Source organism: Microchirus variegatus (genome assembly GCF_963457635.1).
Source record: "Microchirus variegatus genome assembly, chromosome: 8".
Classification (NCBI taxonomy): Eukaryota; Metazoa; Chordata; class Actinopteri; order Pleuronectiformes; family Soleidae; genus Microchirus; species Microchirus variegatus.
The window spans coordinates 26,520,830-26,537,462 of NC_139809.1; the positions used below are offsets into that span (position 1 = coordinate 26,520,830).

General features: G+C 40.6%; 1 protein-coding gene across 1 annotated transcript in view; it reads left to right on the top strand.

Annotated features, from left to right (window-relative positions):
- The first annotated feature begins 1,880 nt into the window (after positions 1–1,880).
- ldlrad3 (low density lipoprotein receptor class A domain containing 3) overlaps positions 1,881–16,633 on the top strand; it is an 84,652-nt gene continuing 69,899 nt past the window's right edge. Inside the window, exon 1 of the mRNA XM_083893123.1 lies at positions 1,881–2,107. Coding sequence (XP_083749249.1) covers positions 2,053–2,107 — 55 coding nt within the window. The 5' untranslated portion in view covers positions 1,881–2,052. The remainder of the gene's footprint in view (positions 2,108–16,633) is intronic.

A 16,633-nucleotide genomic window follows, 5' to 3' on the forward strand; every position in this document is an offset into this window, starting at 1 on the left:
GCAAGTATTTGTATTTTTAACTTTCATCAAGGCAAACCTGTTAAAAGGATTCCTCTAAACACCTTCTGTTACCACATTTGTAGCACAGGTGTGCAATATTTAAAAAAAAACGTGATTCACTATTAAATACTTGCATTATAGTGGGGATCTGGCTGCCATTTTTAATACAATATTATAATAATATGACAGTGTGGGTACGTACCAGTATTATCTGCAGCATTTACTGTGAAATTATTTGTTGTTGGTGCTGTCAGCCAAAAAATATTTCCTCTTCAGTTATATCGCTTTGGTGCCTTCAGGGTCATGTTTTTAGATGAGTCAATTTTAGTCTTCTGGCATCACTTTTCTGGCTTAACTGTGATTTATTATATATATATATATATATATATATATATATATTTTTTTTAAAGAGTATGCGTAACTGGATCACTTACTGCTGTATCTGAGGAAATCAAAAATCAACAAAAAATATAGGTGACAGCGCACACCAACGTCAGCTCCTGGTTTGTGAGAGGCCGTTCTGAACGCTTGATTTAGGTGTTTTGGCTCGTACCATGTTTTTTTTTTTTTTTTTTTTTAAACCAGAAGTGACACAATAAGTAGCAGTGGATTTAAGCCTGACTGAAAGTGAGCCAGACACCCACAAACGCACCTATTGGATTGTAATAGCAGTTAATCAGTTGCCATGCTTTATCGTCTGTTTGAATCAACATGGGACCATTATTTACAAAATGGACATTTCACTGTATCGAAAAGGACCTGAAACTAACGATTTAGACCATAAATGTCACCACAAGGTTTACTGACGTTTTTAAATCAAGAAAGAAGTCGGATAATTTTTCTCATAGATAGATTATATACACACTGATCTCTTTAGAACATGTCAACATTCATCTCAAACTGAAGTAGCATGTTATCATATTAACCCTAGAACACCATTGCCGGGTGTTTTGATACCCGGCAATGGTGTTGTGCCCAGCACACTAGCTAGTGGTGTTCCATAAATTGTCCCTGGGCAGCACAGGTGGACTACTTTAGTTCCATGTTGTAGTTCTGTTATCACATCCTCAAAAATAGAAACATTTCAAAGCGAGACTGAAGTTTATGCATGTTTTAAATAAAAGTCACGTTAATAGATTTTTAAGACCGTTCAAAACTGTATTTAAGACCTTTTAGGAGATTTTAGGAGAATTTAAGACATTTTAAGGCCTTAAATTCAAATTATTGGATTTAAGACTTTTTAAGACTTTTTAAGACCCTGCGGATACCCTGACATTTAACCTTGAAACCATCTCACCATTAGATTGGACCTTAAATGTTTTATTTTCAAGCTTTCTGCTTTGTTTGATTCATGTGTGATTGATTTGCCCCCTGATGGTCAATCAAGAGAATGCAGGTTTTACGCACTTCTGCATTTGGTTTAATTTTCTGAACTCTGAGACCATTAACATTTTTATTTTCAGTCTGTTTCAATTCATATTAGTAACTTTTTTTTTTTTTTTTAAATAATAATAATTGCAGGTTTTTAGCATTATTCCCATTTTTTTTTTTTTTTTACTTTACCGTTATTATATTTTTCTCTTCAGTAAAGTGTATAAAATAACATTGCAGCTGTCATAACAACTCCTGATTTTGATATTATCGCCCTGTAACGGTAGTTTGGGAACCGTTGTCCCGGGGTAATCGACCTCTGCTCTCCGGCTCTCTGCCTCCGACTCCGCCTCTCAGCAGCAGCAGCACATGAGCGAGCCTCTCCAGCCAGACTGCCGCCACCCGAAGCCCCTTTCCAGCTCCAGCCAGGGTAAACTCCCCCCCCTCCCCTAACCGGACTCTGACGAACCGCTGTCCCAACGCGAACCCGCCTCTCTCACGCCAAATGCGCTCCCACTTCTACCGGAAGAGAGAAAAAGGGAGTCAAAGTTGGAGAATACGATAGGACGGAGAAGCTACATCGCACAAGTTTTTTTCTTCTTTGCCCCCAGTTTTTGGCCCCGCGGCGGGGCAGTAACAGCGAGGGCAGGCCGGGGCTTGCTGGTGGCTACAGGAGACCGTATGATGTGGATCTGGTACCTCCTGCTTGGTTCGGGGTCAGGCTCAAGAACTGTTGGTAAGTTTAAAAGCATATATGTATGTAGGAAACACACGTAAAGTAAGGCTGTCGTGACATGCTTCAGTGAGGAGGAGGAGGGAGGAAGAGGAGGAGGAGGAGGAGGGGGAATGTGAAGTCTTCTTTGGAGACTTTGCGGTGTGGTGGAAAAGCTTCAATCCTCTTACTTTGCTCTACTTCGACGAGTTTGAAAAACGCCGTGAAAAGAAAGTTATCCGACTTTTCTTCTGCAGCGGCGACTGAACGGAGGCTTCACTGTGTGGGATCTGTGGCAACAGTCTCACAAAATATGTCGTGTCTGTCCAAAGCTTTGAGCTGTGCATGTTGTCCCTCCACTTCTCAGTGAGGAGGAGGATTTGTTTTTCTTTTTTGCCACATGCTCCATATCCATCCACTACGTGTTTTTCCTGAGAGGAGGTCGTTTCACCCCCCCCCCCCCTGCAGCCTAAGTTATGTCTGAGAGGTTATGCTGTTGACAGGTTAGTGTTGACAAGTCAATCTGTTCTCCACCATGACAGCTGAGGCCCACTGGAGGACACACAGGGGTTTATACACAGGACACAACAGTTGGTGCAACTTTTTTTTTTACAACCATGCAATTGTATTCTAATCAATGTCAGTGTGCTGACAAACTTAATGCTCATTAGGTCGAATCGATATCAGGAAAACTTGCAATATGTCATCATATGTTTGACGTGGACACCTGCACACGGAGTGTAAAACAGATTGCATCCACTTAAAGGGACACTGTGTAGTATTTATGGGTTTATATGACCCAAAATCCACTTTTGTATACATATTATGTGCTCCTAAATTGTCTAGTCGCTGTATAATATTTTTTGTTTTATTTTCGTAGTGTTTCAAAAAGTAATGTAAAATAACATGGTCGCGGGCCGCTACTGCATTGCCACGACGCCATGTTTCTACGGGAGCCTGTATAGACAAACCCGAGAGAACAAATCGAGCGCCGAGACGAGGCTGAGAGCGGATCATTTTACGCGTTTAGAATGGAGGACCACACCATATTTTACAGCGGATAAAGGAAAACCAGTACCTGACCGTACGCCCGCACTACAGAGAAAGACAATGAGGACGACATTTGACCGGCTGAGGATACCGTATCGCTCAGGGAAGGGAGGGGGTGAGCAGAGGAGCAGTTTGTTGTTGTAAATTTCAGCCTCTCCTCTAGATGTCACTATAAACTACTTACTTTACCTTAAACAAAAGGCTCACTTTATAATACCTACAAACGCATAAGTCCATGAAATCTCAACTATGTGTCTGCTGCTTTATTTTGACGTCTTATTTGGTAGGGAAACTGAAGTTTGCAAACCACTCGCTCTCATTCACCAAATTCCATTGAGAAAATCAGCTATTTTCTCTTATGGGGGACACAGGAGGTGCTGGCCTGCTGCTGCTTCATTTGGCAGGTTTGTGTCATGTAAAGTAAACCTTAGTCAAGAATTGCACCACAGTCACAAAATAACATGTATGCACTCACTGAAGAAGACCGCAATGAATTAAAGCGGCCATAGGAAACGGAAGTTCCAATTAACGCTGTTTTTTAGTGTGTATCTGCGCCATTACCTCGTTTATAAAGTCCTGAAGTTTCGAAACAAACAGTTCAGCTATTGCTGAGAACGCTGGGTTTTATTGTAATCTCGGGGCTCAGCGAGATCTCTGAAAAAACCTGTTCTTGTTACATAACAATCACGTCTCCTGAACAACAGATCGTCCTGCTCCGGGCACTAGTCAGGGCACATCCTGTTGCGTACATTGAACCGCAGAAGAAGAATAACGTCCGTGTCTTCTGACTCTGGGTCTGACTCCGGGTAAAAGTCGTAAAAGGGACTGCGGCGGGGAGTCGTGACGAAGCTATTTTTAAACATTGTTAAAACAATGTTTTGATAATGAGTAGCAGTGCATCCACCGTTCCAGAGGGGGGAGCTGTGGTTCTGAGAGCTGACATGCTAATTACCTCACTTCAAGGTACTTGGCCAATCACAAGACTGTTGGGAAAGCTCTCATTGGCTGGCCAATAACAACACAGTTCTGTCTTCTGGGGGTGAGATTTCAGCAACTAGGAGGTTTTTGACCATAAAAACAAGTTAATGTATGTAAGTAGACCTCCATAACTCACATATTATGTGCGATAGGACCACTCTATGGCCCGCTTTAACAATTCATGTGTGCCTTAAGGTAAAAAATCATATATACATACACAGACTTTTGTGTAGAGAGTGAAAATCTTCAGTTTCCAGGTGAAATCGGCCAGCAGCAGAAAGTTATTGCAGACTTCAGCAGGCGAATACATTTATTTGGTGAGCCTTTTCTTAAGAAACCTGTTTTTCTTTCTGCCCATGCTGGCAGCCATGTCGTCATTGACAGCGAGTGTACAGGTCCTCGGTTGTTTTCAATGAAACGCTTGGCAAAGTCAGTGTCCCCAAGTCAGTTTATAAGTCAGTGTCTCCTACATACACTTTAAAAAACCCAAACTATACCTTTAAGTACATGTTAGACCCATTCGGTGAATACAGTTTCTGCCTTTATGTTCTTGGCCAAACAAAAGTAGTGGAAGAAACAATCTGCCTTTATTGCAGTTCAAGCAGTCCTTGTGATTACATTGTGCATTTAGTTATGTATTTAATCAACATTTACTGAGTTAATGAACAGTACCTTGGATTAAGACTATGCCAGGCTTACTTTTTAGTGTGTTTTTATAAGACCTTTTTTATATTCTGACCGTGAAACCATTCAATAATTACTGTCATTGAACCACCTATGTTGTGTGAATCCTAATAAACTAAACTCACCAGGTACTGCAGGTACCATTTCACTGAAATAGCTCATTGAGTGCGTATGCTTTTTCACCACAACACAGGCATATACCATGATTGCAATGAATGACTATTTTCCTCATTGACCAATCTATTAATCATCATATTGATTCATTGATTGCTTGGTCCATAAAATGTCAGAAAATGGTGAAAAATGTTGAGTGCTGTTCCCCGAACCTCCAAAAATATCATAGAGGAGCAAAGAAACCAGAACAATATTCGCATTTAAGATGTTTAAGTTGAAGAACCTACTCAAACTGGTTATTATGTCGTCAAAATGATTGCTGATTCATTTTGTCGACAGTTACAAATCTACCTTTGATTTTTACAGCCCCAGCAAATGCATATGTTTTCATCAGTGTCAGCCGGACTGAAGTGTAAGTATCATTATATCAAGTCTGGAACAGAGTTTTAGTGTTTGCTGCCAAACCCCACCCAACTTTCCCGTTATTGAAGGAGCTCATACACATGATTGATGTCAAACTTTCCACCAGAATATCCGTTTATTTACCTAAGTGTTGTTTATGTGTTGTCAACTTTGAATAAACAACTTGTACTCCGGTATTTTAATAGCTCCTCGCCTGACCGGGGTAATAATTAGCTTGGCTGTGTGTTGCATTGTGTCCAAGTCTATATCAGAATAAATTGTAGATGTTATCAGCCAAACGTGTCCTCTCACAGGTCATTACTGCTGGCTACTGTTCTAACCTACGTACACACAAATACATTTTTAATATTGGCGTTTTGTAGCAATAACTTTCATTCAGGGCGACTTACAGGTCGATTACATTTTGAACTCAAAACTTAAAATGAACACACAGTATTTACACATGACGATATGGGAATTGACTCTGGCAGAAATATCATCGCATGCAGAGTCAGTGCTATAAATAACAAGACAAATGAAATATGTATGAATGGAGCAGAAGTTTCATATTTTTGTAGTTTTGTGGCTAAATGTCAGTTGTACCACACATGCTGTAGAAGTTTGATATTTTTGCTAAACTGGCATAAGTAAATAGTATTTGATTAAAGTAAAATACAGGTCATCAGTCAGATTATTATTATCATCCATTTAAAGGATGAATGGAAGAACGAGACCACGGCGTGAAAACAATAAAAAGTGCGCTCTTCAGAATCTGTCAACACATTTTCTAAGATCTACTTGGATCCGCTGTATTTCATCGCGACTGTACTCGATCCTCGTCATAAAGATCATTATGTATGTGTGGATAAAACTGCGCATAGAGAAATCCATCCATCCATTCTGCGTTGGATGCGAATGATCCGCGTACAGCGCCGCACAATGCAGGAGAGTGAAGAGCAGAGTCAGTAGGGGCGGTGCGCAGAAAAAAAAGGCCCGCACCAGATGAGGGGCACCCTCTATAATTGCAATGCCTTGACTTTAGTGATGTCAGTACACACAATCACAGCCATAACAACACAATTAGATTAAAAAACAAATGGAAATAAATAAATGTTACAAAATTGGCACAATAATTAATTTAGGTTTTTCACTTTTTTTTCCCATTTTGAGTTACTTGCCCTTACTTCATGAGTCACCATAATGGTCCTTCAAAAAGCCTCAGAATGCCCCATTTTTACGGAGGGCAAGGGGGGACACCCACTAAAAAAATCCTAGCTAAAAGCCTGATTTGACATTACACTGAAGCTTTGTCACAGACTGCAGCCTTGTTCTCGCCTTTAGAGCCCCATGAGATAAATTGGTTCTATTATGTAACATGAGATTTAGCCACACAATCCACTGACAAAGGGATATTACAGTGCAGTAAAAAAAAACAAAAAAACAAAACAAAACAAGGGTAGTTGGTACTGTGCAGCAAGGAAACATATCGAAGCTCTTCAGCTGGTTTGTTCAGCCACACACTGGGGGAATTATTGATATAAATAATTTGAGGTAGAAACTCCGAAAGATGAATTTGCTTTGCATCAGTTATTTCCCACAACACCACAGGATGATTATTGCTTGTTAAGGATCAGGATCGTGTTCTGCATGAATACAAACTTAAAAAAAAAAAGATATGCTTTATTACATTGGTCAAGTACCCACTGGTGCCAGGGTCAGCCTCCCTTTAAAGGGAGCTAGTGTGTGGTGACACACCATGCATACATTTCCCCAACTAGGTGCATTACGTGTGAAGTATCGATTCCTTTTTCAATCCCACAGCTGATAAACACTGATATTAGATCTTATATTTGTGGAGAATTGAGCCATTACTATTTATACATACAGTATTAAGTCAGTTCACAGAGCACTCGATTCTCTGGCTTCACAGAAATTGTATTTTGTATGAAACCTATCAAAGGTAATATCTGAGACAAAAAAATAATCACACAATAACAAGCATCTTCTCATTCAGCACAAATATGAACTCCATTACCTTCCCTGCGTTACCAGGCTGTACCACAGAGGCCAGGTGCTATGATACTCAAATTCATAGCTATCACGCCAACTACTTTGTTTTCTCCCACTGAACACAGAGAGAGACTCACATTGTCTCCTTTTATTGTTTGTTTTGGTTTTGCACCGTGGTTGAGACAGTCCAGTTGGGACAATAAACTGCTGTGTGTCTGCACTTATCTGTGAATGTCTTTTAAAACGGGAAAGCGAGAGGAAGAGAAAACGATGTTGCACTGGCTGTCGTGGTTGATATGCTTCCAGCCATAGTTGCACAGAGGAGGCCTGGGTTTAAAAGAGAGACAGTGTGGCTTTAGTGCACTGAGTTGTTAAACAAAACCACATGACTGGAGTCTAGTTTCAGACATTGGTTACAGTGCAGCATTATCTGCTGCAGAATTCACTATTGCTTCATTATTTTTCTGTCAGAGGTAACTTGTATATTGTGTCAATCAGATTGTTTGAGGTGTGTAGCAGATTCACCGTCCTTTGTGTTTGAGCATATTATATTTCAAGGTGGGAATTCAATGTCTGGGAACTCTTATCACTTCAGTCTGGCTAAGGATTTGGTGATGTTGCAAACTGTGAGTGATGAGGGATTTTCGTGAAACACTTGACAATTTTAACAACAATGTAAGTAATGCAGTATTGTGTTATAAAGGTCCAGTCTGTAACATTATTACACTCAAGTATCTTTCGAGTGTATACAAATTTGGTAAGATTTTTATATACACTTTAGGCAAGGGCCTTGGTTTACAGAGGCAGCCATCTTTCGCCGTGATGTCTCTATAACGGCCTTAGTGGTTGTGTTTTGCATATTAAGTACAATATTACTACCCATTATTGCCTACCAGACTGATATTAGATCATTTGCTTAAAGGTGAAGTAAGTAGTTTATAGTGCCATCTAGAGGAGAGGCTGAAATTTGAAAAACAAAGAACTGCTCCTCTGCTCACCCCCTCCGTCCCCTGAGCGCTACGGTATCCTCAGTCGGTCAAATGTCGTCCTCGTCGTCCTTCTCCGTGTCAGCAGATGAGGTTCGTGAGGCGAAGGAAACGGCGAGGTACCGCGGCCGTAGCAGACGAAGCGGAGAGAGTGGAGGCGGGACTTTCGCTACAAGTAAAGCGACGCTTGATTTGTTCTCTTGCGTTTGTCTATACAGGCTCCCGTAGAAACATGGCGTTGTGCCAATGCAGTATCGGCCCGCGACCATGTTATTTTACATGACTTTTTGAAACACTACGAAAATGAAACAAAGAATATTATACAGCGACTAGACAATGCAGGAGCACATAATATGTATACAAAAGTGGATTTTGGGTCATATAAACCCATAAATACTACAGTGTCCCTTTAATGCAGAAGCTTGGTTACATCCAGATGGTTACTTTGTATTAACCCACTAGGTCTTTGGTGCCAAGAGCAAACTTAAGATGAAGCTGCTTCTTAACTAAAGGGAGTTGTTTATAGAATACTAGCAATTAAGCATTTGGACTCTCTCTTTTGTGTCAATGACTCAATACTTAACTAAAATCATGTACATTAAACACAAAGTGTAGTTATTCCTTGACAATTCAACCTTTAGTAACAGTTTGTGTTAGATGTTTAATTTAACTTTTTTCTAGTCGGAGTCGGGACTTGGATGAAAGAATTGTCAATCTTTGTTTGGCTTAGTCCAACAGCTGACATTTTAATGTGAAGTAATTTCATGGCGATAATAAGATACAGATTCAAATGCAGCTTCTGCACCATTCTTTGTGGATATAAACTGCAACAACCACTGTAGCAAGCTGAAAAAATTTAATGTCTGGGTGAAGATTCGTCCAGAGAATCAGCAAACTGACTGATTTGATTTGACTGGGAGTGTACAGTCAGCAGCCAGCTGGACTGCCGTTAGGGTATTTTTGAATGTGGTCCAAAGTTTTAAGGCCTTTGAGGTGGTTGACCTTGACCTTGTTTACCCATCACGAGTTATCCAGTCTAGAATGGCAGACTTTGAATGATTCAAACACTGAATTGCAACCCAGCTGTTGAGATATAAAGTATTTGGTTAAGATTTTCCGCTGCAAGATTGGTGATTTTTTTCACCTTCATTTCCCCAATTTTTTCTTTATCCACGGTGCCGCCTCAGAGAGTTGACCCACTGTATGTGTCCCCTGTGTTGCTTTTTCTGCTGTCAGACAGAGAAGGAACCCTGGCAGGCTGACAGCTGGCTTCCCCTGCTGTCCCCAGTGATCAGCAGTCATTTGCTGTACTGCGTCTCACAGCCACCGTGGCAGCCAGTGTGGACACTGACAGGCTATTTTGGTCCGAAATTCCAACATCCCTCTGTCAAACCAAACAAACACTACCTTAAAGGTCAACAAAAACACAGAGAGAAACATGGATTATAGCAGGCCATTCGTTTGTTCATCCCTTTCAAAATATTCAGCAGGTGGTTTTTACATATTGGAATCAAAATTTTTATTTGATTTGTTCCTTTAAAAGTCTGAGATGAATACGACTTTGAAATTCGAGGTTTGGATACTCAAATATTCAATGCAACTCTTAGACAATGCTCTGAAATAGACTGAAAGCTTACAATATGTGACACTTTATTTTAGGGCTGTGTTATATGGAAATATAGTGTGTGATGAAAGAAAAAAACATTCATCATTTCACGCAAGTGCTGCAAATCAATGCACTGCTGTTGGACTACATATATTACACAGCCCTACTTACTCATATCCTGATGTCATGAGGTAAAAATGTCTCACTGATTGACTGTGCAGAACAAGACATAGATACACAAAGTAATTTGCAATATATGAACCAGGTTAGATGGTAAAAGGTTAACTGTCCTAAATATTTCGTCCATTTACAGATCATTCTCTATTTCAATGTCTGTAGTGATGGATATGCTGCACTAAGCCTGCATGTGGACGTTCCTTCAGGCCTATACATAATTGTTTTGCTATCGTATTGTAGCTCTGGCAATTTCAGCATCCCAGTGAGTGACCAAACTTCATCTTCTGGCTTCTGATGCTGTAATTAGAAGCAATTTTCCAAACATCTAATCAAAGTAAAACAGCTACTTTGACTTAAGACTGTCTGATTGCAATCACGCAGACGTTTGTTTGCATGTTTCTTTGTTTGCTTGCATAGCACTAACAGTGTCAAAATGTGACTGACAACTTTCTGGTGTTCGTGTAAATATATTTATCAGCTAAATTAGACACATTTTAGGATAATAAACAAGGCCCTGTGGTGGGACACTTTTCAGCTTGTAGTACACAGGACAGAATGATTTAGGGCTGCAGTGGGTCAGTGATAGAATCCAAAGACTGGGATTCACTGGCAAGAAGTGCTGGCTCATGAAACAATCCATTTACTGAAATGAAACTCACAGTTATAATTGAGGTGGCAGAGTGTGAAATTTCAGTAATGTGCAGAGTGGAATGAATTTCTTTTCTCCCCTTCTGAAAACTATATAACTGTGTGTCTTATTCGTCATAATCTTTTTCAGGTTTAAGTGAGACAATTTCATGCCTTTCGGTGCCCTATTTCAGTAATCTAATACTGAGAGCAACGGTATATAGCTATGTATTGAGGAGCAAGAGTAGAAGAGAGGTAAAACCTCATTTCCTCTCGCGTTTCCCCGTATCTATAGGTAAAAGTGCATAGGAGAGATGTGACTTGTCCTCTTCACAGCAGTCTAAGATTCAGTCTACTGTGCAAGTGGAATTTTGTGTTCCTATCATTTTGTGCTCACTGATACTGACACACATTTGATTAAGCAAATTCTCAGGTGAATTTCCAATCAAGGAACATAAACGCTATAATGCACTTAGCGTTACTTCTCCGGGTGAATGCATAAATAAACCAATAGGATCGATCTCAATTCAGCCGACTTGAAATAATTGCCTATTTGTCACAATTAATTTCAGAGCTTTGACTCAAGAACCCTTGATATTTATATTGAATTTCTCATTATTAAATACCCTCAAACCTACTCATTAAATGAAGCTGAATCAAAATAATTAGTGGTTGTATAAATAGGTCAAGACAGGCAGGGATCATTTCCCTGTCTGTCTGAGGGAGTGGTGAAGTAATACAGAAGGTTAATGTGAGAAGAAGACATGACTCCACCTCTGCCATGTCACAAACATGTCTTATCCCCTTGATCGCTCTGCCACTTGCTTCAAGTGTGCACAGTCTTTGATTCATCTGTGCTTGTTTCTCTCTTCTTCAGCAGAGATCGTGCCTTTGAGCTGCTGTGTGTGTGTGTTTGTGTACTGTATGTATAAGGTGCAGTGTGTATGCACAATATACATAAAGGGTAATCTTCTCTTGGAAGGGAACCAGGGGAGGCGAGGTGCTCATCTTCATAGAAACTAATCACCTGATCCCGCCTGCTGTTTACAGAGGAAGTCGAGCCAGCCAAAATTAAATGCAAAGCCTATGTTAATTGCCTTAATGCTGCTTCCCTGTCAACCATGACTTGGCAGCAGCCCCCAGCACTAGGCCACAAAATGAATCCATTTAACGTGTTCAGTGAATAACAAAGATGACAAAAAGGTCCCTGCACCTCATGTTTGCATCCATTTTTAACCACCAATATTTTGTCATACAGTTCAAGAGGCTAGCACCCAAATGCAGTTCAGTGGTCAATAGTAGTTGTACTACTAGTACCAACAGGAATTAGGTTGGGGTTACAACAGGAAACAACAGTTAACTGGAATGAGGTAGAGTGGCCCAGACGAATGGCAGAACAGGGACGGAACACGATGCTGGTGTCACTCTGGTTGCCAACTCTGAGACATGCCAACAAATCATCAGCTGGGGTCCCTGATATAGTAGTAGACTGGATGTCAGCCGAAACGCCCAGCGCAAGTGTAGACTTGACATTGGGTAGGACCCCTGACACTGGAGCCAACTGGATCTTGGATGGGTTAGCCAGCTCAGGATCTGAATGGGGACCTGGCTGGGGCGTTGAGAAAGAAGGCTGTTGAGGGTCTCCATGGTCTAGGTCAGGGCCAGCAGGATAGAGAGGAACGCTGAAAATGCAAGTTGAAGACCAGCATACTAAAAACTAGCATGCTTTAGGTTTGAAGGCTGAAGGAAAGCCAACCAAATTGCAGCTTGTAGACTTGCTGACTCTGGAGCATGCGGCAGGCAAAGTGCTAATTGAGACATCAGCAGAGGGTCACCAGACACTGGAACAGGCCAGGGGCGAGCAGATTGGAGGGTTGCTAGAAGGCATGGGGCTACCTGCTAGGGCAGTCACTTTTACGGCTGAAACGGGGATATTGAGAAACTCCTGAAGCCAGTTATGTGTAAGGGATTCCTCAGCTATGGCTTTTAGGATTGCTCTTTGCATTCTTGTTTTACTACAATTTTTTCATTCTCTCTCCAAGGGGCTGTGGTAAGGAATGCAGGGTAGTGGTTCACAAAGAAGAAACCTAAAGGGATTGTATGGGAGTAGTACAATTTAAAATGAGGATCCAGGAAAAGAAACCCAATAACAGCTTTGTGGAACTAAATTCAAGTTCTTTAAGAAAAGACAGGGAAGCCCAGTATCACAAGAAGAGCATTATGGGCTGGCCAATGAAAACGGAGGTTTGTTCTTTGTGAGGAGTGGGAGAGGGCAAAAGGTTCTGTCCTGCAAACTAAGGTCATTACTAGCCAGAAACTATGTGTCTTGTGTGTTAGAGATGATACCTCCTGGTTTTCAATTAACCAGCCTGACTATTTCTGGTAAGCTGTCAGCCAAAGATGCAGAGATGATCTACAGTAAGTATCTGCAGGAGTTACTAAGAATATTTAGCAATGAATTACAGTATTTGGGGGATGCTGTGCACAGAGGGATGCAGCAGTGCTTTGCTTTTGTCCCTTCAAGATGCTGCACCGTCTTAATTTTAGGCCATGTTGAAAAGTTATTCCTAAGGTATTTAGGAATAACTTTTAAAAGCAACTACTCAAAGAAAATGTAATAATTTTTGGTTAATGTTATATTGATTAACCTGTTACGTTTTTTTTTTTTACAAACTCTCAAGATTCCCCTTAGCAACAACTGAGCGTTTGACATTAAAGAACTGGCTTATATTTCAGTGGAAGTAAGTGACGTTCCGTGCATGTTGTCCATTGAGTCTTTCACTGTGCAGAATGCTCTAATGGGAAGCTGCAGGCCTAAAATGTGACTAATTTCTTATATGCCCAAGATGATTCCCCAGGCTGGCTGTCCTCTGCCACTGACTTCCAAAACTTAATGAAGGATTGGTGGAACTTTTTGAAGACTTCAATTAAGCTTTATATAAATGTTCAGTGCAGTCTAGAGACGTATCTAATGATATTACAAGCTCCTGACCTCATGTCCTGACACTGCACTGTAACAGTGTCTGTTGTAACCATGTAGCCTCGAATAAAGCTACCGAAGCCTCACAGTGTAGACAGGATTGGGAAGGCTGGTAAACATCACATCATCTTAAACTCATGTTTTTCCCACCTCAATCTAATCCGCCGTGGGTCTAGAGCTCATCTTTTCTGAAGCAGCAGCACATCAACTGCTTTTAATGGATTATGATAGTTTCCTCCTTGACTGACCTCCGCAGACAAGACACTAAATATTATGGCCACAGGCAAGTGTACATGCACCTACATGTTCAAGGACGGACATAATAGGACATACAGTCACTTAAAGACACACTGTGAGTTTATTTTGCGCACACACACACACACACACTCTGTTCATGCATATATATATTGCACACATCAGCACATCATGCACATTAAATCACCTCATCAGCAAACATCTAAAGCAGTGTTCGAATTTTTCTTTGCCTTGTATCGGACCAAAGAACAGCCATCAGAACGAATGGCTCAAATGGAAAGTAGATGCTGATATTGTCCTTGGGGAAAATACACAGACGCTTCAAGGCTTTGCAGTTCTGAGCGTGAGCCTGATATGGACATGAAACGTACTGAGCTTCTGGAGTGAAGGAGGAAAATGTTGGCTTTCATAACAACAAGCTCTATGAAAGTGTGAAGCGTTTTCTCATTGTAGCGTGAGAGTACATTTTTAGCTATTACCGTGACAGCTTTAAGGTCTTAGGCTTTGTGTGTAAGTGTATGTAACAGAATTATAGGTGTGGGTAATGTGGTTGATCTCGGAGAGAGGAAGTAAAGTCTGATGTGGCATGTGAAAAGACGGTGGCCGTCGACACTGCGTTCAGGTCGAGACAGTTAGATGAATTATGGATGAATAATACGTACAGATAATACTAGGGCTGTAATCAACCAAAGAAACTCTTGGTCGACTAAAGCCCTGAAATTTCGACCAAAAATCGACTAATCGACAGGGGGTACTTTGCGGCTGCGGCTCTTTTATTTTGAAAAGACCTGCACCCGCAAAGTACCTGTGCTCTTAATTTGAAAATTCTGATGTTCATACTCAAAACGGACGGAGCAACCTTAGCTTAGCGTTTTTAAATTATATGTTATGTTTGTAGTAGAGCTGTGAAAAGCAAACTGTTGCTTGCAAAGTTTGTGTTCCACTTTTTTACCGTTATCAATTTTTGAAAAATGCTGCCACACTGCTGATGTCTTTGACATGGACGTGACAGGAGGACTGACTGTAGCCTCAAATGAAAAGCTCAAAATTCACGTCTAATTAATGGCAACGCTAATCTGTGTCGCTCATGAGCCACGGTGCGACAACGACCCACTGGGCTGGACTAAACCAAAATAGTGGAAAACAAGGGGGGTGTACTCTAAAGACAGACTGTTACCTGTGAATCACGGGTGCTGCAAAACACCCCTATTAGCATGTGGTACTTTCCTCCTAATGAAATTCACCATAAAAAAATAAAAAATAAAAACAATTTAGTCGACCAATCACAATTTTGGTCGAGCCAGAGCGTGTCGACCAATTAGTCGACCAGTCGACTTTGACTTTACAGCCCTAGATAATAGTTGTGTACACTGTAGTTCATGCTGATTCACACTGTATCCAGGGTAGGTTAGAAAGTGGCTACTGTGGATTGGGAAAGGTATCGGCAGATACTCAGTAGTGAACTGAGTTGATCAGGATTGCTGGCCAAAACAGCTGATCAGGGAATTCCTACTAATGAATACAGTGCCCACACACATCTATTTAAAAGCACCGTTGAATAGATAAGCACATGGAAAAAAAAACACTTTTATCAAGCAGAGGGAGGTCAAGATCTTCATGGAGAGAATGAGAATGGTATGAAATCATTGCTATGCCAGTAATTGCTTGTTGGTCACCTAATGCTCTCATGACCTTTCTCATTGATGCTCATGTCTTTTCCTGTCTCGTTACTTCTGTGTCTACGTTGGCCTTTACAAATAGCACATAGACCCAAATGTTATTGGAATGACCTTTAGTTACACTATTAGCTGCCACGGTGGGAACCGTACACCTGCTACATTTTGAACCAAGGCCTTACGTTGTGACTTGTTACATTTCTGACTCATTACCATTCATTTGAGTAGATATTATATTATACAGAGTAATAGAGGGACAGAAGGCAGACATAGCGAGAGAGAGAGAGATGAACAGCACAGGACACTGGCATTATTTTCACCCATTCACCCGTTTTCTCAATTTCTGTTCCGCTAATGCAGTCTTTGCTCTAATGTTTTTGGCAGATATAATTCTTTCCCACCGCTTTTTCAACCCCTGCAGAGACTTCATGGCCTGGCTACACAATTAGGAGTTCATTACTTGGTAATACACAGACTTGAAGACAGACAAAAGTCTGTGCTTGTTTTCTTTCTTTCTTTTTTTTTTGCACCCATACTTCCATCATTTTATCCCATTCTATACCCCGAGGTGCTTTAACTAAAAGCGTGCAATTTCTCTTCCTTCTATTTCTTGCTTCTCTCATCATCTTCTCTCGTATTCTCTGCTACAGTTCAAATTCTCTGCGGTGCAGAATAAACCTGTGAATGCTAAGAGGACTTAATTGTCCTTATTTTTCCACCTCACAATCATAGCTTTTCGTAAAATTAAATGTACACTTTAACTGTAACTTTTAAATACAAACAAATTCAAATTCAAACCATTGTCAAATGAGTTCCGACAACGCTGAATAATCAGCACCACACCATTTCTCAGTATAGCAGTGTGTAAATTAGAGCTGAAACGATTAATCGATGAAACGATTATTGATCGATTACTAAATGAATCGCCGACTATTTTGATAATCGATAATCGGTTTGAAGCTTTTTTCATGATTAAAACAAGATTTTAGCTTCTTAAATGTGTAT